Genomic DNA, 27,955 nt, shown 5'->3' with positions numbered 1-27,955 from the left:
TTGGCCCTAAAAGAAGTGCCTCTTAGTTTCTTAGCCTTTTCTGGTCGAACTTAGTTATTTGGCCCAGATTCGAGTTTTGCTTGGTTTTCCGTTAGTTTGCTGAGGTAACGGGGTTTTACACGAAAAGACTATTTTACCCCTGGTGCTGAATGAAAAGCAGTAGCCTACACCAAAAACCATAAGACCATATGTAGGCTACTGTTCTTTTTTCACCAACTTATTAGCCTATAAAATAGTCCCTTTATTTTCAGTACTTTCCATACCCAAAATATAACAAAAAAAAATAAATATATGATCTCATCTACGTACTTTCCATGCTGTCTTAGATCATATCATCAAACTAAAATAGACGATGGATGACGAAGCTGGTTGACGATCTAGACTCCACGCCACGGCCGACCATGTCTTCGATCGGCACAGCCACTGCTCGCCAGCACCGCGTGCCGAAACAGTCAAACGCTGCAGTAGTTGGAAACAGTCAAACACTCAAAGTCTAAAACCAATCCAGCTACCAAAACACCGCGTGCCGTGGCCGTGGTTTGGTTGTGGTTGTCTATTTTTTTTTGAAAGTGGGGTTCTCAACTTTATGATGCGAACAAACAAATATGCGAAGGGAGAAGAAGGAGACTGGTTGACTGCTACCTCAGTGCCCCAGGCAGGCAGGCAAACCCCATCCATGCCGGCAGCAGGTCCGGCGACTGGTGCCGCCCCGTCGAGCCCGTAGTCAGGTGGGTTCTTCACTGTAAGCTCATCTCTACAACACTTTTCACATCAAGATTATAACTGAATCTTACCGTCTCCTCAATACCTCCAATAATTAGCAGCTGTGCCATGGCTCCTTCCAATCTCCTCTTCCTGTTGCTGCTGCTTGCAACTGCAACTCCGTTGATCACCGGGCAGCTCTCCGACTACCCGACCGCCAACCTCTCAACACTGTGGACCAACAACAACGCCTCCCTCAAGCACAGCATCACCTACGCTGATGGCTCCATCGTACGGGCCATTGTTCTCCGGTCACCAAAGGCTGCCTTCTATGGTCCTTCTTTCGCCGCAGGGTTCTTCTGCCCCTCCGCACCCTGTGACACTGGTGATTTCCTGTTCGCTGTCTTCATCGTCTACACCAACAGCGGTGCCGGCATCACCTCTGTAGTCAACGGAATTCCACAGGTAGTTTGGTCCGCTAACCGGGTCCACCCTGTTAAGGAGAATGCCACCCTCGAGCTTACTGGGGATGGCAACCTGATCCTCCGTGATGCTGATGGCGCTAGCGTCTGGTCGAGTGGCACTGCAGGCAGGTCCATTGCTGGCATGATGATCACAGAGCTGGGCAACCTGGTGCTGTTTGATCAGAAGAATGCAACAGTATGGCAGTCGTTTGAACATCCGACAGATGCACTTGTCCCTGGGCAGTCACTACTGGAAGGCATGAGGCTCACTGCAAATACATCTACGACAAACTGGACACAGAATCAGCTGTATATAACTGTCCTCCATGATGGATTGTATGCCTATGTTGATTCCACACCACCACAGCCCTACTTCTCGAGATTGGTGACCAAAAACTTGGTGACCAAAAACAAGACAGGAAACCAGCCAACACTGTTTACCTTAACGAATGGCAGCTTCAGTATCTTTGTGCAATCCACGCCAGATCCATATTCAAGCATCCCCTTGCCAGAAGCAAAGTCTACCCAATATATGAGATTTGAGAGTGACGGACACCTCAGGTTGTACGAATGGTCTAACACTGAAGCAAAGTGGGTCATGGTGTCCAATGTGATCAAGATGTATCCTGATGATGACTGTGCTTTCCCGACAGTCTGTGGGGAGTATGGGGTATGCACAGGAGGGCAATGCAGCTGCCCCTTCCAGAGTAACTCTACTTCAAGCTACTTCAAGCTAATCGATGGGAAGAAGCCGAATATTGGTTGCATGCCTCTGACTCCAATCTCCTGTCAAGAAATTCAACACCATGAGCTCTTGACCCTAAAAGATGTTTCATACTTTGATATAAATACAAGCCACACCATTGCAAATGCTAGAAACAGCGATGACTGTAAGAAAGCATGCCTGAAAAACTGTTCCTGCCAGGCCGTGATGTTCACATATGGACAGAATGAGTCCAATGGTGACTGCCTGTGGGTCACGAGGGTTTTCTCCTTGCAATCAGTACAACCTCAGATTCTTCATTACAACTCCTCTGCTTACCTCAAGGTGCAGCTTAGCCCCTCCCCTTCTGCAACTACTGCAAATAAAAAGAAGGCAATTTTAGGCGCTATAATTGGAGGTGTTACTGGTGTTGTACTGGTTCTCATTGTTGTCACTCTTTATGTACAAAAGAGGAGGAAGTACCATGAGATAGACGAAGAATTTGATTTTGATCAATTGCCGGGCAAACCAATGAGGTTTTCTTACGCAAAGTTGAGAGAATGCACCGAAGACTTCAGTCAAAAGCTCGGGGAGGGTGGATTTGGTTCAGTTTTTGAAGGGAAATTAAATGAAGAGAGAATTGCCGTGAAACGTTTGGAGAGCGCTAGACAAGGGAAGAAAGAATTCCTGGCAGAGGTTGAAACGATTGGTAGCATTGAGCACATCAATCTTGTCAGGCTGGTAGGATTCTGTGTAGAGAAAGCACATAGACTTCTAGTATATGAATATATGCCTAGAGGTTCCCTCGATCGGTGGATATATTATCGCCACAATAATGCCCCTCTTGATTGGAGCACCAGGTGTAGGATCATTATGGATATTGCCAAGGGCTTATGTTATCTTCATGAGGAGTGCCGGCGAAAAATTGCTCATTTGGACATTAAACCACAGAATATTCTGTTAGATGACAACTTCAATGCTAAATTGGCTGATTTTGGATTATCGAAGCTCATAGACAGGGATCAAAGCAAAGTAGTGACTGTGATGAGAGGCACACCTGGGTATCTGGCGCCTGAATGGTTAACGTCGCAAATCACCGAAAAAGTTGATATTTACAGCTTTGGAGTTGTTGTTATGGAAGTAATATGTGGAAGAAAAAATATCGATAATTCTCAGCCTGAGGAAAGCATCCATCTGATCACATTGTTACAAGAAAAGGCTCAAAACAACAGGCTGATTGATATGATTGACAAACAAAGTCATGACATGGTCACACACCAGGATAAAGTTATTCAAATGATGAAGCTTGCAATGTGGTGCTTGCAACATGATAGCAGTCGAAGGCCGTTGATGTCAATGGTAGTCAAGGTACTTGAAGGTACAATGACCGTAGAAACTTCCATAGATTACAATTTCTTCAGTTCAGATCCAGTATTGTCTGTTCAAACTGATCAATCAGCATATTCAGCTCCACCACTGGCATCAATCTTATCTGGTCCAAGATGAAATGTATCACTGCCAGTAATGAATAGAAGGAACATCCATATTGTAATTGCTTCTGTACCTTATCTGATTTCTAATTTGGAAGTATGTTTCAGATAGCATAAGAAGAATGATTTTTGCAAATTAATGTCGTATTTTCCCAGTGAAGTTGTAACTCGCTACATCTGGAATAGAAAAAAGTGTAATTTAATTTTACATCATCTCAGAAACATATAACCAAGCCGACCCCTCACACAAGCAATATGTTACCCAGTATCCAAGAAATACTCTATCGAAAAGTTGTCTGCTCAAACTCGAGGTAAAGATTTATCAGGAGTATATAACATCTACATGCACAATATTTAGCGTGACTATAAAGAATATTCTACAGCCCTATTGGTACTGGAAATGGCACTTTAGTATGTCTAGCTACTTGCACATTTTGTTTGGTTAGTTTATGCGAGCAAGCACACAGATGCAGCATTGACAGATCACCTGGCCACCTTCCTCGCAGATGAAATCACATCGTATGAAATCTCTTAAGTGAGCCAGGTGCTTCAAAGCATCATCATTATTTGTGTGTTTAGGTCACTAGGATCACCTTATCATGCAACTATGCAAGGAAATAACAGGATGTCAAATCTCCATAGCTATAACAAACACTAGCAGACAAGATTGGCACCTCAGTGATGATTCAGGAAGCCCAACGGCAACACTAATCTGGGAGTTCAACCTGGCAATTTCAAGATTCGTCCTTGTATTTCTTGGTTAGTCACCCACCAAAGCAAACACCTTCTCAGCCTGCAAAGTGCACAGTTACATGAAGGTCATCAAAGTAGAAAGCAATGGGGCAGATTGCTTACTGCACAAAGTGACATCAATTAGACATTGGATTGTAGAACGAAAAAAACACACCATACCCAGGGTTAGGATCGGTTGATCCATTCACCAACTGGTTCTCAAATAAAATATCATCATCCTTCTACAACCATTTCATTTCAGCTTGTCATGATTGAATGAAAACAGTGTGCTATCCAATGCTCTTAGCTTAGAGTTGGAACTCTCCCGGATGTTTGACAAAATGGCTAACACAGATAATCTCTCTACTTTCATGTGAAAAAGGATAGAGTTGACTGGAACACAAAGAAATTTATGATCAGTGTGACATCTGCTTCAAATATTCTTAGAGCAACCAATATAAATAGGTTAAGACTTCACAATCAAATACAAGTAATACATCTGATTCACCTACTGCCATTGTATAATCTGGTTATCACCTGCATGGCTGATGACTGATGCTTGACTTATGTAGTCAGCAATGCTTGGTGAAAAGGTAAAATAATCAACTTGGATAGTTGAATTTGAGGCTTGTATTAACAAGAACAGATGAAATTCATTACTTTTACATACATACAAACGCAAAAGAAGTAGTACACAAGTCACTACGATTAAAACAAAATCAAGTCACAGGATTTAAAGCTAAGAAGTACTGATTAAATGTGTTCATTAAAAATACAAAGATGTGTGGGTTTTCATATGTAGTGGCCTAATTTGACAAAAAGAACAAAAAAAAACATGCCAGTTTTATTATAAGGGACATACATTGTCTGAATGCCAGGCATGAGGCATCCATATCAGATAAGTCAAATCGGTCATCTAAAAGACCTTAAATATCATAAAGTTCAGTTTGCAAATTGCAATGCCAATAATCTCCCTCCCTCTTTCTCTCTCTGTCCACCATTGTATCTTCAGATGCCACAATTTCTCATTAAATTTCTTTTCACATCTGAAGAACAGGTTATCTGCTACAATATACTCTGTAAAAGTGCCGGTGATGCTTGGAAGCAGAACTCTCACCACAGTGATACACTTATCGAGTCGGCTCCTTGAATAAACCATATGGTTGGATATTGGAATAGATAAGATAACTGACCAAACACTATAGAGGACATTCAGATACGGTTTCAGTCAGCACTTGCCGCATGTAACCCAAGGCATTCTCCTCCTAGTACTTGCTCTCGCAAGATTTGGGGGCATACATACATTTAAACCCCCACAATCACAAACACTTTAACACAAGTGCCAAGTGAGTAGGTAATTTGGAATGCCGTGTCCAATGGCATCTAAATTTGTTGCCGATTATCCGATCCGACCAGTAAAACACACAGCATGCCTCACCTGGACTAGTCCGCCGCCACTCGCGCGCAAAGGAGATGTCCTGCTCCCCGCCGCCGTGGGGTGCTCGTAGTAGCAGCCGGTTGCGCCTCTCTCTCCCTGTTGGAGAGGCGCCGGCGCCGGTGCCGGGAGCGTTGGCTCCTCGTCGTCGAAGGTTGCTACTTGCTAGTACTGTGGTCGGTGATTCCATTGTGGCCTGAAAAACATTATTTGGGTTGAGCTAGGCCTCTCGGATCTAACGGGCCTTTTTCTGTAGGGCATCAAAGAAGTCCATGATTGTCGTGGGCTTGTTTGCTTGCTTCGCGCAGTGGACTATAGTGCTTTTTCTGGGGTTTTTCTTTTAGCATAGCGCTTTTTCTGGTTTATTAGTGGTTTTATTACTACCAAAATGTATTTGTTTTTTCTAAAAAAAATAACAAGTAAGAGTTGCTAAAAAATTAGACAAAAAATTGACCAAAAGTGTAGTAAAGAAATAAAATCAAAAGATAGACAAATAAACTGAATGTGAGATGTCAGCAAGTTTTGGAGCAAACCAAAACCTTGGCTTATCCTAATTCTACCAGACAAAATTTCAGACCTGTTTGGTTGGTGAACATAGCTGGCCACATCTTAAGTTAGTCATATCATAGTTTTTTAGGCAGTTATTTGGTTAGTGACCATTACTTGCCATACCCTAGGTTGGTCATGCCATAGTTTTTTAGGTAGCTGCTTGGTTCAGAGCATAACGTTCAGAGCTGTTTGTTGTAGTCTCTCTTCTCCATGTTTATCAGCTTAGAGATAGTGTTACGATTGCAGACACTCTAATATGGCACAGTGGTAGGCTGGTAGCAATAGGAGTAGGCTGCACTTTAGCTTGGACTTTCTTCTGTCACAAACTGTCAGCTCTATTCGTTTCGCTGAAATTTAGATTATGCTGATGTTGATACTGAAATGTTGTTATAGAAAAAACATGAAAAATATTGCTGAAGTATTTATTTCATATAAAAAAACATAGGAAATATAGCGTCGCAAATGGAGCGTGAAAAAGCATGAAAATTCATTGCCGGGACTAAAGAGCGAAAAAAAAAACATGGGGAAGTATATGGTGACCCACTGGTCATCATGAACTCATGATCCACTTGCTTGGAGAGTTGCTTTGCCGTGGCTAGAAAGACAGGCTGGCAGGTGGGGTCCCCGAGCCGAGACAGGGCTCAGGGTGCAAGTGCCTCGTAGGAGTAGAGGAGTCTAGTCCTCGCCGCCTCGATGGGCCAGCTCGCCGTGCGTACGGACGCCGAGTATTTTTAGCGAGACAGGATAGGATAAGATAAGATTAGTCCCTCCTAACTCCAATGCATCCATCCACACCACACCACACCCGCTGCAACGTGCGTCCGTGCAGGTGCAGCAGCCTTGGGTGGTCCATTTCCCGTTCCCCTCTCTCTCTCCTTCTCTCTCCTCGTAGCCCACACCTTATCCCCATCCCCCTCCCTCTCTAAATAAATACACGTACTACATCGTAGTATACGTATACACAAACAACACGGATACTCGCCTAAGGTCAATTTCAATGGTGTTTAATCGAAGTTTTATAGACATTAAATATACTAATATGACACTATAATAATAAAAAAAGAGGTGACAAGAGTTATATAGAAGTAGAAAGAGTTTTTATGGGATAAAATTCTTCTATACTGTTTTCAAAATATAGATGTCTTCTAAACTAAGTCATGAAACCCCCACCGAGAACAACCTAAGAGCATCTTCAGTAGTCTCCTTTTCTAACTCTCAACGAGAAAAAATAGTTGTTTTAGAGATCTTATCAGCAGTTCCCCAAACTCAACTCCAATGAAAAAAGAATTCATCAGTCCCTCAAATCCTACCTTCCACACCTCAGAGCAAGCGCAATGATACCGCTCGCCAGCAGGCGAAATAAAGTCCAGCGTGGATTCTAACTAAATGCAGCAACGACAGCTGCCGCACATACAGCCACTGCAGAGCTAGCACAACAATAGAGCAGCCAATAGGAGTGGAGCTCGTACTTATCCGCCCACTTCAGGTCGTCGTTTCGCGAAACGTTTGATCTGTACTCTCTCCTTTACGCTCCTGCCAGGTCAGATTTCGCTGGCTCACAGCCATTCATTATACTTGCTCTCAAATAAAGAGAAAACATTTTATTTCTCAATCCACTATTTTTTATTAGAAAATGAATTTTCTCATTCTATTAGAGAGAAAATCTTCAAAACTCCAAAACATATATTGTATCTTTTCTAATAAGTAGTTTTGGAGTTAGAATTTTCTCTAACTGCTAAAGATACTCTAATGGCACATGCTCTGTTGCATGGCATGGCATCGCCGGCGTCAGCTAAAGGAAACAAGCTTAGTCGTCCTAACTCCAATGCATCCATCCACACCACACCACACCCGCTGCAACGTGCATCCGTGCAGGTGCAGCAGCCTTGGGCCTTGTTTAGTTTCTAAAAAATTTTGCAAAATTTTTCAGATTCTCCGTCACATCGAATCTCTAGACGCATGCATGGAATATTAAATATAGACGAAAATAAAAACTAATTGTATAGTTTGGTCGGAATTGATGGGACGGATCTTTTGAGCCTAGTTAATCCATTATTCGACAATATTTTTCACAAACAAACGAAAGTACTACAGTACCTGTTTTGCAAAATTTTTTGGAACTAAACAAGGTCCATTTCCCGTTCCCCTCTCTCTCTCTCTCCCTCTCTCTCCTCGTAGCCCACACCTTATCCCCATCCCCCTCCCTCTCTAAATAAATACATGTACTACATCGTAGTATACGTATACACAAACAACACGGATACTCGTCTAAGGTCAATTTCAATAGTGTTTAATCATGGACACTAAATATGCTGATATGATACTATAGTAATGAAAAAAGAGATGATAAAAGTTTTATAAAAATATAGAGAGTTTTATGGGGATAAATTTATTCTACACTAAATATGAATGCTTTGGAAATAAAGTCATGAAACCCCCACTAAAAATAGCCTAAGAGCATCTTCGGTAGTCCCCTTTTCTAACCCTCAATGAGAAAAAACAATTGTTTTAGAGATCTTGTCAGCAGTTCCTCAAATTCAATTCTAATGAGAAAATTTTTTTATCGGTCCCTCAAATCTTAACTCCCATTCCTCAAATAAAGGGAAAACCTCTTATTTCTGAATCCACTATTTTTTTTATTTGGGAATGAATTTTCTCATTTTACTAGAGGAAAAACCTTCAAAACTCCAAAACATATATTGTATCTTTTCTAATAAGTAGTTTTGGAGTTAGAATTTTCTCTAACCGCTAGAGATACTCTAATGGCACATGCTCTGTTGCATGGCATGGCATCGCCGGCGTCAGCTAAAGGAAACAAGCTTGTTTCTTGGGGTTTTTTTTTTTTTTTTGAATAATGGAAGCAAACATGTTGGAGTACAGCAGCGCAGAGTCATAGGATGCTCCATTCCATGGCATCGCATCCGTCGCCCCATCCCGTCCCTTGGAAACCTTAAAACAACACTGCCATTGCTATCTTTATACTAATATAAATAATCCTCCTAGCAGCTAAGCAAGCAACCCTCCAAAAATTGAAACGGCGGCTCCCGCGACACCTCGCCGCCGCCGCCGCCGCCGCCGGTCCACCGATACGATGAAACCGATGCCACCGTCCGGGGAGACGAGACGACGTAGGATCCGGGATTAACACCAAGGTCGGTGCCCGCGATTCGTTTCTTTTTTTTTTTCTTCCCTCTTTTCGTCGCTCACACACCTCCCAAAGCCACGGCACAAGAACAACTTTTTTTACTATCAAACACACACACACAAGTCTGCTTCGTGAAACGTTTAGTACGTGGCAACTCGTGGTTGCTAGTTTCTACTCCTCCCTTCATCCACGAAGAATCAATTTTAGAGTTACTATAAGTTAAACCTTTTAAATTTTAACTAAATATTTATAATATCAAATTAGTATTATTAGATTTATTATAGAATATATTTTTATAAAATATGCATTTTATGTTATAGATGTTATTACTTTTTTTATAAAATTAGTCAAACTTTAAAAAATTTGACTGACACGGATTCTAAAAATTGATTCTTTTAGAGACGGAAGGAGTAGTATATTCCATTTATTTTACATTTGTTTTTTAAGAAATGAACATCTTATGTTGTTTGGCTGATAAGCCATGACAGAAAATACTGCTGGTGAGCGAATGGACAAACAACCCTCAACATTACAACAAGTCAATCATGGACTGTGCCACTGGACCTACTGCTGGTTTCTATACCGTTGGCCATTGCTCTTCTACAAGGAAGGAGTTTGCTTGTGCTATCACACTTGGGCCGCCTCCTTTTGGAGAGAAAGCTACTGCTGCCTTGTGAAAAAAGATCCCTTTTCCTCGTGCCGTATGCTTAGATTTGTCGCTGCCTGCCTTCTTCACTTCACTAACCCTGTTTGTTGCTGATGTTATGGTGTCAGCAGAGCGTTTTCTTTCCCTTCCCTCCGAACAACTGGACAGTACTACAACTAACACTAAGGCCTTGTTTAGTTTCTAAAAATTTTCAAGATTCCCCGTCACATCGAATTTTACGGCACATGCATGAAGCATTAAATATAGACAAAAACAAAAACTAATTACGCAGTTTAACTGTAAATCGCGAGACGAATCTTTTGATCCTAGTTAGTCTATGATTGGATAATATTTGCCACGAACAAACGAAAGTGCTACAGTAGCGAAATCCAAAATTTTTCTCAAACTAAACGAGGCCTAAGATGAGATGAGATGAGATTAGGCAGGCGGCTTAGGACTCATCACCCACCGTTTTTGTCTTCTCCCACAAGGCCACAAGTCACCAACAACAGCATCAGCTGCCGCAGAGACGAGAACGGGAGCATCACAGCAGAGACCACTCATCATCATCATCTCCTGAATATTCTTTCATCCCTTTCTTTCTTGTTCTTTCTCGGCACGCATGATTGATGATTATGATTGCTCATTCCTAATGACCGATTCACAACGAAACGAGTAGTATGGATCAGTGGGGCTATCACATGCTGCTGCCATGGTTAGTTCAAGTTCCGGGGGCACAGCCCTTGAAATCCTGATGCTGCTTGAGCTGGTTTGTTCAGACAACAATGTTCATGCGACATTCAGGCAGACTGACAGAGCAGTGTTCATGCGACATTCAGAAACATCAGCACAATTCATGCCGACACGGTAGCGAGCACAAGAAATGGAGTCTCTTCTTTATATGTATCTTGATTGATGACTGGCGATGATTATATAGCACCAGTGGCAGCATTACCAGTAACAGCACCTCTCACACCTACGGCATCAACAGACGGGGAAGGGAGGGAGGGAGGAGGAAGAACCAGAGAGAGGCTCTGCTCTAAATCTTGGCTGCTGGCCAGTGGCTACTCGTAGCCGGCGCTGTGGAGATCCGTCATGGAGAAGGACCTCGGCGACCTAAACGAGCTGTTCCTCCCCATCTGGCCCTGGCCGCCTGCGGCGGTGGCGTGCACGCTCAGCCGCGGGGACGGGAACGTGGGCGGCCTCCTGCTCCTGAGCCCGCCTTTGGGCTCCTCGTCCTCGTCGTCGTCCTCGTCGTCCGCGCCCTCCTCGTCGTCCTCCTCCACCACGGCGTGGTCCGGGGCCAGCAGCGGCGGCAGGTACGTGGTGGCCAGCGCGCTGCACGACGCCCGGCGCCGCGACCACGCCTGCAGCACCCGGCGGCGCTTGTTGAACGGGTTCTCCGGCTTGGCGATCTCCTTGGCGGCCGCCGTCGCCGCCGCCTCCGCCAGGCTCGTGAACGACTTGGACTTGCCCGCGTAGAAGTTGGACAGGCCCCGCCTGCAATTCGTTCGTTCGTTCATTGTTAGTGATGAGTAATTATAATTAGGCAGAAGAATCAGCAGCGAAATGCATTGCTGGTGGAAAACTAGATCCATGGTTTCGCTAGCTTGATCAAACCACTTGCTTTGTTCGACTTCGATTCGATTTTTCTAGCTGAGACACCAAAACCGTTAGCTGTACGATGAACAGGAACAGCATGCTCGCTAAAGTTTGACCAAATGGCCATGGGTGGTAGAGTACTACTACTACTGCTACTACCTTGGATTGGGGAAAAAAAACTTCTCTTTTCTGAGCAACTCTTATCATTATTAGCTAGTACTCTACTGGAATGGGATCTAAACCACCCTTGATGTTTTCGCTACAAGAACATTATTTTGTAGCCAAAAAAGACAAAAAATCGGATATTTATCCATTAAACATGTTATCTCCAGCAGCGGTTTTGCCGAAGCAAATTCTACTGGCATCGGATATTTAGCTACTCTACCAAGCAGTAGCAATTACTAGTAGATCAAGAAGGGGGATTTATTAGCAGAGGAGTAAGAGCAGCTTACTTGGTGGGCAGAGCATCCTCCAAGGACTCGAGCGTGGCCAGCCCCATCATGCCGAGCCCCTGCACCTTGCTCTCCACCTCCTCCTCGTCTTCATCCTCCTCCTTGTCGGACGCGGAGTTCTCCCCGATAGAGGAGCTGTCGGACGACGCCGCCCCGATCGACGAGGCCTCCGACAGCGCCCCTTCCTCCTCCTCCTCCTCGTCCTCCTCCCTCCTCGCCGCCGCTGCCGCTTCGCCATGCTCATGCTCTTCCTCTTCTTCCTCCTCCTCCTCGTCTGGGACGGAGAAGAACCCGTTGGCGTTCCTCATCCTGTCCGCCTCCTCCGGATCCGGCTTCCCGCTCCCCGACCGCCTGAACCCGCCGTGCGCCGGCGACACCCCCGCCGCCACCGCCGTGGACATACCCTCAACCAACCAACCAACCAGCCTAACAACCGAATCAACCAACCGATCAAACAACAAATCCAACCAGGCAAAGCCTCCGCCTCGGCACACCTCGGGCCCCGGCACCCGGATCGAATCGACCGACCGATGGACCTGCCGGCACGCAGAGCAGGAAGAGAAGCGCGGACCGAGCAGGCAAGAAATCTCGGTGCGCGAGCTAGCTAGCGAGCGCGAGATGGGTGGGTGGGCGGGGAGGGAGGGAGGGGGAGACGGCCAGGGAAGGGAAAGCGGGGAGGGGGACAGGATAAGGAGCTGGACCCTGCCCCGCAGTGGAATTGTATACGGAGGGAGGGAGAGAGAGGGACGGAGACGACCGGCGGCGGGCGAGGTGCGGCGCACCTGGTGGGGGTGGGGTGGATGAGGTGGCCGGTCTCTGTCGGTCGCTGCCGCGTGGGCCCGCTGGCCCCCGCGTTCCGCTCGTGGGCTCGGTCCAGGGAGGGAGAAAACCAGCAGCAGCACGTCCAGTCCAGGCCGGCCTGTATTTTCCTACCGTATAGTACAGTACCTGTGCCACATGCTCGGCATGGCCCACTCCTGCGGGCACACGACACGTCACCTAGGCGATGTACCTACAGTGCAACGCAGGTTGCAAAATAAGTACGGTAGTAATTTTGTTTGTATTTGATAAATATTGTTCAATTATAGACTAATTATATTCAAAGGATTCGTCTCGCAAACTATAGTCAGAGAAATTTGAAAAATTTTGTAAAATTTTTTGAAAACTAAACAAGACCACAGCACACACACACCGTATTTATGTATGTAATAAAGTATACGTACGTACGCGGGTGACGTGGCTGGTGCTGGTCTGTGTTGCAAAAAAAATTATAAAATATGATAGTAACACTTTCTTTTGTATTTGACAAATATTGTTTAATTATAGACTAACTAGGCTCAAAAGATTTGTCTCGTCAATTCCGACTAAACTATACAATTAGTTTTTATTTTTATATATATTTAATACTTTATGCATATGTTTAAAGATTTGATATGACGAAGAATCTGAAAAATTTTGTAAAATTTTTGGGAACTAAACAAAAAAGCCTGTGTTTGCGGCTTGGTGTGTCCCTGGAGACGATCGAGACGACGTACGTACGTGGTGGCGTGGCGTGGCTCGCAATGGCGTCACGAGAGCGATGATGATTCAGCTGGGTTGGGTAGTTTGGGCGAGACCGTGAGATGATCCGTTCCGCGCGAGCTTTGGTATTTGCCCGGACGGGGCCTTGTTTAGTTCCAATTTTTTTAAAAATAGGAATAATAATATTTTCGTTTATATATGATAAATATTATTTAATTATAAACTAACTAGCTTCAAAAAATTCATCTCGTCAATTCCGACCGAACTGTGCAATTAGTTTTTATTTTCATATATATTTAATACTCTATGCATGTGTCTAAATATTTGATGTGACGGAGAATCTGAAAAATTTTGCAAATTTTTTTAGAACTGGCCTAATTTTCTTCCCCAGGACAGTGACGGGACGGCGACGGCTGCCGGCGGATAGGTTTTCCGGCCGCCGCGGCGGGTTTCACCACCTCATCCATCCAGATCCTGTTCCCCGGTATCATCAGCCTCTCAACTAGACGGCCTCTGGTTTCGGTTTCTTTTTTTTTTCCGACAACAATCACTCACCGACGTACTCCCTATGCGTTTTATAAATTTCAACATGGTTTAAGAAAACAATCAAAGGACAAATGTATCCATAGATTATTTTAATTATAAAGTTTTTCTTAAATATTATAGTTTTTTTAACAAATCTTACCAAATAAAAAAATAGTCATTACGTAGAATATATTATATTTTAATATAAATTTTAAAAATCACAATGTATTCTATTTCAGGACAAAAAAAAGTATATTTGAAAAATCACAATACATTTTATTTCATATCTCTCTTCACCCTAGTACATTGTCACACCGTCCGGTGATTATTTCGGTACATCCCCACTTCTCTACCACATCAAGGCAAGATGTCACGTGACCGGAGCACGTGATGTTGTACGGAGTTGTTTTGGTTAACATATCTATACAGTGAATGACCATGTACCGTGTAGCCGGTTTGAATACGCTAACCAAGAAATTAAACAAGGCGGAGAACGAACAAGAAAAAAAAGGAACCGTTTGCCGCTTTTCTTTTCGTTTCCGACGGACTACGACCGCGTGAGGACACCGATATAGATCAAAGTGGACTTTGCCCTAAGAAATCATCGCGAGTACAAAGTAAACTTTGGCAGACCTACTGCTATACTGCCAATTAACAAGCACAACTAGTTGATGGAGAACACACTTAAAAAAATCAACTGGCCGGTGCATGGTTCCACAAAAGGAACTGTACGTTGGGATATTATAATGCGACTAGCTAAAGCTGGTGAGACCGACATGGATGATGAATGGATAGGATAGAGATGATAATGACCGATTGAGCGCTAATCCTCATAAACATCCATCCATGTGAGTACTATGTATGTATGTTGACCCCCATCGAGCTGGCCGGCCTCGCGTTACCATTATCATCGATGACTACTTAGCTCTTATTTGGTCTACTCCCCCCCCCCCCAACCAAAAAAATAAATAAATATTAGACATAGATGTTTACATACACAATATTCACCGTAAGCACAAACAATCTACCTCTCTATATGAGCACTTCTGAGAAAATTAGTTTGGACCGATACATTTTGATATTGACCAAGTCTTCATATATGTCTTGCTGTTGATGAGAAGGAATAGAACCTGGAGTGGGGAGGTTCCACTACAAGAAGTCTAACCAAGTTACGGGACCAGTCTTTCTCTTGCTTAAACTTTTGACGCCATAGTCAGTAGTAGGCGAGGCAACTTCAGCAGTCGTTCAATGCCATGTTACGGGTGCACTACGCTAGGCCAAAAGGCTCCCCTACGACCAGCTGCAGCAACCCCGTGGCAAACTTGGTGGAGGAATTCGTGGCGACGTCAGCGACGACGTTCACGAGTACACTAACGTTGGCATCGAAGAGTAGCCTGGGTCCCGGCAAGGAGGACACGATGTCATCGCCGTTCTTCGTGGCGCTGCTGTTTTGCAACGATCTTGCCAAGTCCCATCGGTGGTGTCGAAGTCGAAGAGAAAGTCCTGGTTGAAGTAGCGAAGGACGTAGTTGTTGAGCCATTGTAGTAGACGATGGCGGTGTTGTCGTAGATGCAAAGTTGTCGTGCGTCCTCCAAGGCGCCCGTGAGGCCGGCGTCGTAGATGGAGGCGTCGAGAAGTTGCCACAGCACTATGCGAGGCCATGGACAACGTCAGGAACGAACCCCGTGGTGTCGGTGACGAAGAGGGCCTTGTAAGAGGCCACCTTCTTAGGGAGGATCATGATAGGAGTTCAAGGTTTGCCTCATAGCTGTTGTTGGCAATGTAGTAGGATGTGGTGCGACAGACCTTGTAGCATCTATATGTGCCTTTATGTATGTATCTTTTATTTACTTCTCTAATATTAAACAACAAAAGGTTTATTCGATTTTCATCGCTCACTATAATTGATGGCAGGGGTGGGCCCAACATGGGGACTCATGCCCCCCTACCCACAAGAGCTCCATGGAGTTGACACAGAGGCCCCCTACCCACAAGAACTCCATGGAGTTAACACAGAGGGAAGAGAGAGGAGAAGTGGGCAGGAAAGAGACTTAATGCTATATATGGTATGGATCGAAGTTTAATCTAAAATGAATTGGAACACATGACATGGTTATTAATGAATCTCTAAACGTTTTGTATTCATACAAATTAGACCTATCCAAGCAAAGTACAAAGTTGTATTCACAAATAAATTTAAAAATATATTTTTTAATAAATAAACAAATTTAAACACATAGCGTACTTGCTAAATAATTCTTCAATCCATAAGTCATTCAGATAACCACGCGACAAGTTAAACCCCTTGCTACAACACACAAATAAAAGCTTGCTATTATGGCATATTTTGGCACAGTTTAACTTTACTAGTGAAGTTGTTTTCTAGAAAAGAGCTTCATAAGCAATTTTCTAGGTAAAACTAAGCTATTTTAAAAAAGTTATTTAGCAAAACTGTTTCACCTATAGCTTCATCTATAGATGAAAGAAAGAAAGAAAGAAAGAAAGAAATAAGAGAAAGAGCTAGAATAAGCTATTTTTTCAGCTTCATATTAATTCATGTCTTTGTGAGAGAAGAAGAAAAATAGCTTCACCTATAAAACTATTTTGAAAAAAATTGTTTGGTAAAAATACAGTTTATAAAGTTGTTATGAACTGTATCATATATCACGCTGTAGTTGTTGTAGCGAAATGCAAATGTGCAACGAGGGCGTGCATGTATGTTAGGTGGCGCGGCTAATGACCTAATGTTGGCACGGAGATCTGGAAGAGAATCCCGTCTTGACTTATTTTATTTGGCGCGTCTTTCGCGCTGCATCGGAGATTTCATAAAACTATGTTATCGTCGGGTCTTAATTGTCCTTTTCTGTGTTATTGGCAGTGGACCGAGACATCTTCATCGGCGCAACAGATAGCAAGTGTGAGGACCGACAAATACAAGCACCTCGATGGGCAGCAACCGTGGGTATTTGGTGGCACGTACGGCCTGTGCTTTGACTAGTATTTTTTTAATTCAATAAATACCTGAACAGATTTTGTTCTATAAAACGTTACTCCCAAATTGTTGTGGACTGTCCATCTAACTAGATATCAATGGTTATAATCACATGTATTATACGAAATACATATGCTCCCTGTTCCAAATGACCAATTTCTACAATTGTCATCTTAGACTCTTAGAGTCAAACTTTTTTTAGTATATGACTGGATTTTATAGGAATTAAAGAGCACCAATATCTATGATACTTTTATAGTGTTATAAATATTGATGTTCTTTTTTTATATATCTGGTCAAACTAAAAAAACTTAAGTTATGTAAGGATGCATGGACAAATTAAATTTATATAACTTTGTCGTTTAAAAATAGGATAAATGGAGAAAATGTTTGTAGTATTAGGTATTAACCTCATGCTTGATTTGTTGGAAAGTGACACATGCATGCTGGTAGTTATATTATTTAGATATTTATCACGTTCCAAAGATATAATACAAAAGATTTGTATTTATATAACAATATGTCTGTACTTAGAAAGAATTAAAAGATAGGTCTTTGTATTTACCCTATTAGATCTTACACACACAATTTTTTGTTGCAATGTGATGATAGACCTATATTTCTTTTTGGAACATGTGAAAGAGTTAATCTTACTACACCTCATAATGGGCCGTATATGACCCCACACAACCTGTGTAGACTATCTACATAAGGGCTTGTTTGGATGCACTTGTATCCATCTTAAATCCACATGTGTTGGAGTGTATTAGGGTGAAAATTAAATTAAGTTTCAACCCAATTCATTTCAACTCATATGGATTGAGGTGGATATGAGTGCATCTAAACAAGGTCTTATGTGGGTTCGGGACATGGTTTTTAACCCGCAATAACCACAAACAAGGAACCTAGGGCAAAAAATGGTTGTTTGGATGCTTGTATGGTGTCTTGGGTGAGGCTCAGGTCATCCAAGATTCTTCTATCAACCTGGCTCCACAAAAATGAGATTGAAATCCGTTTCTCGCGGGCCTGATTGACGTGATGCAACTTTGTTGCTTTTGGCATACATGTTGTTTCTAGAACGGGTCAAAAGTCCGTGCAACCAAACAATAGCTAGATGCAGCCTTGCTAGAGCAACACAAACAACCAAACAAAGAGGCTTTGCATCATCTTAGCCTGGCTAACGGGGGAGTGGGGACTGCATCAAAGATTATGCAAGCTAGGCTGGTTAGGGAAGAGGTCCAAATAGACCCTCATATATACACGTATATGCACATATCCTATTTCTATAAGCACCTTTAGAAAAATAAGCAACCGATCTCGATATTGATGAAATTCACCATAACCTCATCTCCGATGGGTACATGCATCGCCTACTTGTATAATGGGCAGACACTAGCTACAAATACAGGTGTATATTCCCCATAGCTTGGACTATGTGCATGACTTTGATGTTGGACGGTCGTTGGATATGAGAGGTCGATACGTAAAGTATATGCTGCGCATTATATATGTAGAGTCAAACACTAGAAATGGCAAAGGTAAAGTTAAGTGGTGGCTGTAATAAACTCATCATGGCAATCATGCATGCATGTATTGGCCAAGAGATATTCTAAGCATCTCGTGTTTTAATATTTGCATGAGCCCCCAGTGGAGCTGTCGTCGAGAGAGAAAACAAAGAGTCCGGATTCGTTCTATCCCTTTGTGGGGCTAAGCTAGATTTTTCTGTCAAGGGTGGATCATGATTCGTAAGCAACCACAATTGTTGACAAATGGATGGTTGGTTATGGTTGATACTACAACTACTAGTAGTAAAGTAATAATAGTTCTTATTTAGGGTTGCTGTTAGAACCGCACAACAGCACAAAACTTTCTAGCTCCCTGGTGTAGTTGTGTAGCTTCCGATTGAGCCGGGCCCTGCGGTATATATACAGAAAAAGGTTAGTCATACAAAAGGCAGAAAAGTTGCCACTGCGCAAGTGTTATATTAGAACCACACCAGCGCATGTTAGCTCCTACCTGTCACATTCGATTCTAGAAATCCATGGATTATTTTAATTAACCCTAAAGATAATTGATAAAGCGAATTAAACCAGCTAACAAGGTGCTTATGCTATTACTTTATGCTTCATAACTCAACAACATGCATGATCTGTTATATGTACACGCCAATGAAAAAAAGGAAAAAAAAATGAGACCTTGTATATTGACTCTATAGCACAATGGCTACTGGTGCAACTTTTTCTCACAACTAGCTAGGTAACCAATACCATACGACGTCTCAAAAAGAGTGTCATTTTTTGTTATAAAAATGATTTGTCTAATTTATAGAAAAACAAATGTTTCTTTGCGGGACGAGGTTTTGTGCAAGCCGCTGTTTTCGCAGGCGGCGGTACGGTGGTAATGCATGCATGCATATGGTCCAAACATATCCAGGCCACGTGGTTTTTGTGTACACTTATTACGTTGTCCCCCACTACACTAATCTCCAACCCAAAATCCGCCTGCACCCCACAATCTTATTGCGCCGGCGGGCTGCACCCGGACGCCATGTGAGAACTTGGTGCATCCTGTCTCGCGATTGAGGTGCAGTTCAATGCAGCATATATGCATGCAATCAACCAACAAATATACTACTCCATCCGTTCCACAAAGGAGTATCATTCTTCACTTTCTAAAATGTTATTAGACATTTTCAACTTTAACGTTTTAGGAGAGAAGTTATTACAGAAGGAAAATGTGTCACACCCATATTTTAAGAACAAAATAGGATGCATAAAAGACTCATATGTGCCCCAGGAATAGTCACACACATAAGTAGACAAATCTCAAATGTACCATTGCAGTGTTTATTACATAGCGGAATATATATCGAATCACATAGTCTCATACAAAAATGATAGCATAAAGTAAGCAACGCTCTCGACGGAAGCTCCACACAGGGACACTGTTGACTGGTTGACTCCAAACCTAGTACTCATAACGATAATCTTCATTCCAGTCATCTTCGTTATCATATCCTGAGGTGTTGGGAAATTGCAAGGGTGAGCACATATCGTACTCAACAAGTATAACCAGGGGTTCATGAGGCTCAAATAGCTGACACTGGTTTGACTGCATTTAGCTTTTATTGGTGGATAGCATATTCATAGTTAAATAACAATTGTCAAGGTAGCATATATAATCCATTTATCCCATGATCAAGTGTAAGCATAATTAATCTCATAGCATAAACGATAATCAAATGAACATAACAACTTAACAAGCTCATCGTCGGCGCAGCAAGAACCCCCAAGGCCGCTCATAACCGTGAGCACGGCTAGTATACCAGTTTTACACTCTGCAGAGGTTGTACATCTTTACCCATGAGTCATGATTTACCCTTTCGCCCGAGGTAGCTAGTCTCTTAACCCCTTTCCTAGGGAGGTCGGCAGGGATCACTATGAAGCCTTTCAAAAGTTCGTCTAACATGTTAGGGCCGCAAGGTTTCCTTTGCGAGCAGATATAGATACCCCCCTTCCGAATGGCACAATGACGCGCAGCCTATACACATAGGGACAGGGGCTCGCACTATACCCGTGTCGGTTCAGCCCCTCCGCCCTTTCGGGTAACCTCTAACAAGCTAGAAAAGTTCTTCATACTGAGCTAAAGCCAGAGCCATTATAGCCCTCATGGTTGCACTGTTGTCCCGGTGATCACTTACAGACAAGATCTCATATCGTTATTTGTCATCTTTTAACGTTCATTGCATAGCTATTAATCATCTTACAAGATCATGGATTATATCAAGCACTAGCACATCTACACCAAATGCATATCAAGTAGGTAGCAAGGAATCCAGGTAACAATCATCTATGATTTTGCTAAGGTCGACAAGGTGATAGCATGCATATGATATATATGTGTAGTTATAAGTGAATAGGTAACAAGGATGATCCCAAGTTATACTTGCCTTGCTCAAAGCTCTCCTGAGCTTGCTGGTCCTCAAAAGCTTGGGCTTGGTCACCAACGTACGGCTCACCGTCTAATCCCAATCATCAAACAACAACGCGCAATCCAATGTAGACAATCATACACGAAGCAAACAAACTATAATTAGAACAATACACCAAACAGTGGTAAAACAAATATAAAGGTTCACCAAAATATTCTACGCAGCGCTACGATCACATAAACGTAAAGTTCACGAAAATCGGAATTAAAACGCGGAAGATATGAATTTTCTAAGATTTCCTATAGAGAAATAATTAATTAAATGCTACTGCAGAATTAAAAAGTTTCAAAACAGTAAACCAATATTTCTAACATGTAGAGCATATAATTACGAAACTAACGCAATTTGAATGGACAAAAATGGAGTTAAAATGAGCATTTTATGACCAAAACCATTTCAATGGCAAACTTGTAAATAGCCGAAAGCGTATTTCAGTATCAACCGGCAGCTTTACGTATTCCGAAAGGAGAAAGCGTATTTTGGGAAACCTGTTTTGGACTGCGGGTTTAATCTCAACTTTTCCAGGGGCTCTTTAACAAAAGTTACCCCGAAGGGGTATGATCTAATCTGCGCCTTTGATCTGCAAACGGACGGCTCAGGCGCGCTGGGGAAAAGGGGTGGCCGGTGGCCGGCCGGAGCAGAGCTCTCCACGGCGGCGCCATGGATGACCTCGCCGGCGTTCTCGGCCTTCTCGCAACCGTGCACCAAAAGCCAAAGAAAAAACACCAGAGGGACGAGGAGCTCACCGCGGACTCACCTAGAACCTTGGCTCGGGCCGAGAGAGGACAGGGAGGTCGGGTCGTGGCGGTGGCTCGGTGTGGCTCGCGGCAAGATCCAAAACGCACGAAGCAAGGCACGGGGACTCGGTTTTGGCGACCCAAAAGCAAAGAGGAGGCCGCGGGGTTGCCCTAGGGGATATATAGGGGTCAGTTTGCGCGAAAACGGCAAGGAAATCGCGAATTTCCTGGGATCGAGCTCGGCATGGAATCGGGTCCTGCTCGGACTCGAGGAAGGGGAAGGTGACGCGCTGACACGCGGGCCCCGATCGTCAGTGAGAGAGAGTGAGAGAAGGGGCAGGGCCCAGCTGTCGGCCAGAGAGGGAAAAGGGAAGGGGCGCGCGCGCGTGTGGCGTGGCCACTGGGCCGCAAGCTGGGCCGAGCTGAGCGCGACTGGGCCGAACGCAAAGAGGGAGGAGGGGAAAGCTGGGCCAGATTCCAGAGAGGCTTTCCCCTTTTTTTTTTCTTTTCTGGTTTCTTTTCCAAAACATTCTCCAAATAGAATTTTGAAAGCACAATTTATTTCTAACCAAAAACAACCAACACAAAATAAAATATGTCTCAGCATGAATGCACAAAATCATATTACTAAACTTATGATAAATTTTAATTTTCACAAAAATTATTTATTTGCTACATTAAATGCTCACGAAAACTCTTAAATAAAACCAATTAATTCCTATTAATTGAAATTCACATTTTGGGTGTTACAAACTCTACCCCCCTTAAAAGAATCTCGTCCTCGAGATTGAACGGTGCTTACTCGAACAGATATGAGTATGATTTCCTCAGATCATCCTCCCTTTCCCAAGTTGCCTCTGCTTCCGAATGCCGATTCCACTGTACTTTGCACATTCTGATGACCCGACTTCTGGTGACTCTCTCAGCTGTCTCCAATATTTTGACCGGATACTCTTCATAAGTGAGGTCACCTTTAACAGAGAGTTCTTCCAATGGTAGTTGCTCCTCCGGTACACGCAAACACTTCTTAAATTGTGACACATGGAACACATCGTGCACACCAGATAAACTTTCCGGCAATTCTAACCGATATGCTACTTCTCCACGCCTTTCTAAAACTTTAAACGGACCAACATACCTTGGAGCTAGCTTTCCCTTCATATTAAACCTCTTCACACTCCGCATAGGTGACACTTTCAGATAGACATAATCACCCACTTCAAAAGCCAACTCTCTCCTACGCGTATCTGCATAGCTTTTCTGACGAGATTGAGCAATTCTCAAGTTATCCCGAATAGTCCGCACTTGTTGTTCTGCATGTCTAAGCACATCTGTCCCAAACACCTGAGTTTCTCCCGTCTGATTCCAAAACAAAGGTGTCCTACACTTCCGACCATATAGGGCCTCGAACGGTGCCATCTTAAGACTTTGCTGATAGCTGTTGTTGTAGGAGAATTCTGCATATGGCAAACTCTTGTCCCAACTAGTCCCATACTGCAAAGCACAAGCTCTCAACATATCCTCTAATATCTGATTGATCCTCTCAGTCTGTCCATCTGTCTGTGGATGATATGCTGTACTGAAGTTCAACTTGGTTCCCAATGAGTCATGCACTGCTTTCCAAAAGTGAGACGTGAATTGAGTACCCCTATCTGACACAATCTTCTTAGGTACTCCATGCAAACAAACAATTCTTTCCATGTATAACTCTGCCAACCGGTCTCCACTATATGAAGTTTTGACAGGTATGAAATGAGCAACCTTGGTTAAACGATCCACTATCACCCATATTGAGTCATACCCTCTTTGTGTACGTGGTAATCCCACTATAAAATCCATACCCACTTCTTCCCACTTCCATTCCGGAATCTTCATTGGTTGCAACAGTCCAGCTGGCCTCTGATGTTCAGCTTTCACTCGCTGACAAGTATCACACAAAGCAACATACTCAGCTACATCTCTCTTTAAACCATACCACCAGTACTTCTGCCTCAGATCTAGATACATCTTGGTGCTACCAGGGTGAATGGAATAGGCTGACTCATGAGCCTCTCTCAGAATCGTATCACGAATAGCCTTCACTTCCGGAACACATATCCTTTTTCCAAACCACAATACACCATTGTCATCTATTCTGAATCCTGGTGCTTTGCCTAATGCCACATTCTGTGCTATCTCCTTTAGTCTCTCATCTTCCAATTGTCCTTTCAATATCTCTTCCTCTAGGGTAGGAGTGATCTCAATTTCCGTAGCATTTACTACCATTCCCAAGTTCAAATATGCAAATTCAGCACACAACTCCTCAGATTCAGGTGTCGCCTGAAGCTCATTAGCATATTTCTTTCTGCTAAGTGCATCAGCTACGACGTTCGCCTTTCCAGGATGATAATGCACTTCCAAGTCATAATCCTTTATCAGTTCCAACCATCTTCGTTGCCTCAAATTCAGATCTGTCTGAGTGAAGATGTACTTCAAACTCTTATGATCAGTGTATATGTCACTCTTATGCCCAATCAAATAGTGTCTCCAAATCTTCAATGCATGAACCACAGCTGCTAACTCCAAATCATGAGTAGGATAATTCAGTTCATGTTTCCTCAACTGTCTAGATGCATAAGCAACAACTCTACCTTCTTGCATAAGAACACAACCCAAACCCAGACGGGAAGCATCACAATAGATAGAGAAACTCTTACTCAGATCTGGCAAAACCAACACAGGCGCAGTAGTCAATCTCTTCTTGAACTCCTCAAAACTAGCTTGACACTTGTCAGACCACACAAACTTAGCATTCTTCTCTAATAGAGCAGTCATAGGCTTTGCAAGTTTTGAGAACCCTTCAATGAATCTACGATAGTAACCAGCTAGACCAAGAAAACTGCGAATTTCACTTACATCGGTAGGTGGTTTCCAATTCAACACATCTTTCACCTTACTAGGATCCACTGCAATACCACCATTTGAGACAACATGACCAAGAAAAGAAACTTCCTCCAACCAAAACTCACACTTACTACGCTTAGCATACAACTTATGTTCTCTAAGTTTCTGTAAGACCAATCTCAGATGTTCAGCATGTTCTTCCTTGGTTTTAGAGAATACCAGAATATCATCAATAAAGACCACCACAAACTTATCCAGATACTCCATAAATACTTTATTCATCATGTACATAAAGTAAGCTGGTGCATTGGTCAAACCAAAAGACATAACTGTATACTCATATAACCCATACCTTGTTGTGAAAGCTGTCTTTGGTATATCTGAATTCCGAATCTTCAATTGATGATAACCAGAACGCAAATCAATCTTAGAGAACACACAAGCACCTCTTAGCTGATCAAATAAGTCATCAATCCTAGGCAATGGATATTTATTCTTGATAGTGACCTCATTAAGTGACCGATAATCAACACACATCCTCTGACTACCATCCTTCTTATCAACAAAGATAACTGGTGCACCCCATGGTGAGGAACTAGGACGAATGAACCCTTTATCTTGCAATTCCTTAATTTGTTTCTTAAGTTCTTCTAGTTCCTTAACCCCCATCCTATATGGTCTTTTAGCTATGGGTGCAGTACCAGGTAGTAATTCAATAATAAATTCAATGTCTCGGTCAGGTGGCATACCTGGCAATTCGTCTGGAAAGACATCCGGAAACTCATCCACTACCAAATTCTGAGGATCAACATCATCAGTCAGTTGGTTCACTTTAGCTGTGAGTGGTGCTTGCATTGTTACATCAACACTGATTCTTTCTCCCTTTGGTGTTGTCAGAACCACTACTCTCTCTTTGCAGTTAATATTTGTCGCATGTTGCTTCATCCAATCCAAACCCAAGATCACATCTATGCCTGAAGTTCTCATAACCATGGGACTGATAGGAAAATCTACCCCCCTTAAAGAAAGACTTGCTGAGGGGCAACGTAAAGAAACTGGTATAGTCCCACCCGGTGAATTAACTAACATAGGGGTGTTCATTGCAACAAGAGGAAGGCTATGAACTCTAACAAATGCTTGCGATATGAAAGTATGTGAAGCTCCAGAATCAAATAAAACTGTAGCAGGGATAGAGTTGATGCTGAACGTACCCATCATGATTTCTGGTCCCTCCTGAACAGTCTCTGCTGCCACGTTGTTCACCTTTGCTGAATTCGGAGTGGATCTCCGGTCGTTGTACTGCGGATTAAACTTCTCTGGGCAATCATAGGACATATGCCCTTCCTTCCCACAACGGAAACACCTGGTAGGAGTGTTAGAAGCACTTCTTTTTGTAGAGTTGGCATTTGAGTTCCCTGAGCGAGGTGCCTGCTGACCATGCTGCTGCTGATTATAGTTACGTTGTTGGAATGGAGGACGTTGGTTCCCACTCTGTGACTGATTCGGGAAACGCTGGGGTTGCTGGTTACGGTTCCACTGACTAACTGGTCCCTGGAACCTCTGCTGATGGCCTTGATGAGAACTGAATCGCTGGCGGTTGTTGCTCCCAGATCCTTGTGCCAGCATCCTTCTCTTCTTATCCTGACCCTTCCGCATATTATCAAGCACGATGGCACGATTCACCAGAGCTTGGAAGGTAGGGTAAGTGTTTCCTGCCAACTGCAACCTGAGTTCATAGTACAAGCCCTTCATGAATAGACGCTGCTTATCAGCATCTTCCCTGACATCATTTGGAGCATAGCGAGCCAACTGTTCAAATGTGTCATGATATTCTGCTACCGTCATAGAGCCCATCCTGAGTGATCTGAATTCTTCTTGTTTGAGCTCCATCACTCCTTCATTTATATGTCGAGCTCTGAAGTCCCTACAGAATTCCAGCCATGTGACAGGAGAAGCATTGTTGGGGCGAGCAGCTTGATACGACTCCCACCATGTCTGAGCTGCACCTTGAAGCTGTCCAGAAGCATACAACACCTTCTCCAAGTCATTGCACTGTGCTATGTTTAGCTGCCTCTCCACAGCACGTAACCAATCATCTGCCTCCATGGGATCAGCTGAGTGTGTAAATACCGGAGGTCTTCCCTTCATAAACTCTCCACGCTTGTCCCTCACATGAACAGGTGGTGGTGTTGGTGGAGGTTGTTGCTGCAGGTGCTGCATGAAAACGTGCATCATCTGATTTTGGGTTTGCATGAGTTCCTCTACGGTGATTGGAGCATTGCCACCATTGCCATTGTCATTGCCATTGCCACGGCCCCTGCCTCTGCCTCTTCCCCTTGCTGCCATCTGCATTCCAAGGTATATAAACACATCTTAGTAATGTCCAACATGGCAATTACAAGAGTTAACCGAATCTGAAATTTTCTGGGTAACATCCAACATCAGCAGATCAGAAAATCAGTAATATCTCGAGTTCCAGAATTCAAAAGGACACATGCTGTACACCGTTGGAAAGATAAAGAAATTGTCTGCAACTTTCATTTAGATCATATTACCAGATTCCAACGTTAGTTTAATCAAAAACTGTGTACAACCGAAGCTGTTCCAGAATTCCAGACTGCGCAGAAACCTCAACTTTAAACAGTCATAACTCACAGCTCATAATAGATGATATGATCATTCTTGTGGCATTGGAAAGATATGAAAGTCTACTTATTCCCAGAAAAATTTGATGAACATTGCACGAACAGAATTTGATTTATTCCAGAATCATGGCAGACTGCTCCAGAAAACAGCAAAAGACAGAAACAGGATATGACCCCAACCCGCTATTTATTCATGTTCTTACTTAAGGTTTTTAACTAGGGAACTTGTGGACATGCCCACAAAGTCCCAGCACTCATTACAAAAATCCAAATCACACATATTCATAATAACAAATCAGCGAGCACACCAAGTTCACACCACACTAGCAAAAGACTCGAACTAACTCGCAACTACTAACGTTTACTATTACATATGGGTTCTTTTTCTATTCCTCGGGTGCAGCATCCTTCAAGATGGGTTCAACATGCAGCCTCTTATGAAGTTTGGGGCGGCCTAACTCCGCTCGAAGGTCATCTGCTTCCCGTCGCTCTTTCTCCATCAGTTTCCTCTCACGGTGCAGTTCATTCTCCAACTCTATCACCTTGAGTGTCAGCTCATAGGTCAACTCCACTTGTGCTTGAAGCTTTGGTTGTGAAGCATCTGCAACTTCTATGGCCCAAGTCATCTTCTCTGGTACAAAGCGAGGATAGTGGTATGTTGCATTATACTGAACATCCTCAAAGCGTCTACCACGGTAAAAGATCAAGGCCTGGTAAGCTGCATCTGCCATGCTCTCTCTC

The 27,955-nt window shown here is 43.2% G+C and overlaps 2 protein-coding genes and 2 long non-coding RNA genes across 9 annotated transcripts; 1 reads left to right on the top strand and 3 right to left on the bottom strand.

The window, feature by feature from the left end:
• LOC110436971 lies at window positions 192-964 on the bottom strand. Its single transcript, XR_002454969.1, has 2 exons — window positions 643-964; window positions 192-459 (listed from the first exon to the last, which is right to left on the bottom strand). It is a non-coding gene; the product is annotated as an uncharacterized LOC110436971 (long non-coding RNA).
• Window positions 590-3,457, top strand: LOC8063992 (G-type lectin S-receptor-like serine/threonine-protein kinase SD2-5). 2 transcript variants are annotated; one of them, XM_021464842.1, is made up of 2 exons: window positions 590-728; window positions 825-3,457. In XM_021464842.1, the coding sequence occupies exon 2, from the start codon at window positions 832-834 to the stop codon at window positions 3,373-3,375; it is 2,544 nt and encodes an 847-aa protein (XP_021320517.1). In that variant the 5' UTR covers window positions 590-728; window positions 825-831; the 3' UTR covers window positions 3,376-3,457. The 2 variants fall into 2 exon arrangements, with proteins under 2 accessions (XP_021320517.1, XP_002445840.1); XM_002445795.2 differs by having other exon boundaries at window positions 603-728; window positions 822-3,457.
• Window positions 2,115-5,725, bottom strand: LOC110436970. 5 transcript variants are annotated; one of them, XR_002454968.1, is made up of 6 exons: window positions 5,530-5,725; window positions 4,272-4,484; window positions 4,034-4,152; window positions 3,148-3,536; window positions 2,927-3,063; window positions 2,115-2,245 (listed from the first exon to the last, which is right to left on the bottom strand). It is a non-coding gene; the product is annotated as an uncharacterized LOC110436970 (long non-coding RNA). The 5 variants fall into 5 exon arrangements; XR_002454967.1 differs by lacking the exon at window positions 2,115-2,245 and adding an exon at window positions 2,687-2,826; XR_002454964.1 differs by lacking the exon at window positions 2,115-2,245 and having other exon boundaries at window positions 2,936-3,063; window positions 3,148-3,361; window positions 3,434-3,536.
• Window positions 10,610-12,602, bottom strand: LOC8062418 (nucleolin). The gene is made up of 2 exons (XM_021465812.1): window positions 11,921-12,602; window positions 10,610-11,366 (listed from the first exon to the last, which is right to left on the bottom strand). Exons 1-2 carry the CDS (start codon window positions 12,319-12,321, stop codon window positions 10,931-10,933), a joined length of 837 nt encoding a protein of 278 aa, XP_021321487.1. The 5' UTR covers window positions 12,322-12,602; the 3' UTR covers window positions 10,610-10,930.

The sequence above is a fragment of the Sorghum bicolor genome, chromosome 7, assembly GCF_000003195.3.
Source record: "Sorghum bicolor cultivar BTx623 chromosome 7, Sorghum_bicolor_NCBIv3, whole genome shotgun sequence".
Classification (NCBI taxonomy): domain Eukaryota; kingdom Viridiplantae; phylum Streptophyta; class Magnoliopsida; order Poales; family Poaceae; genus Sorghum; species Sorghum bicolor.
The sequence above is the reverse complement of the archived record's forward strand: the minus strand, read 5'-3'. Positions and strand labels throughout refer to the sequence as shown.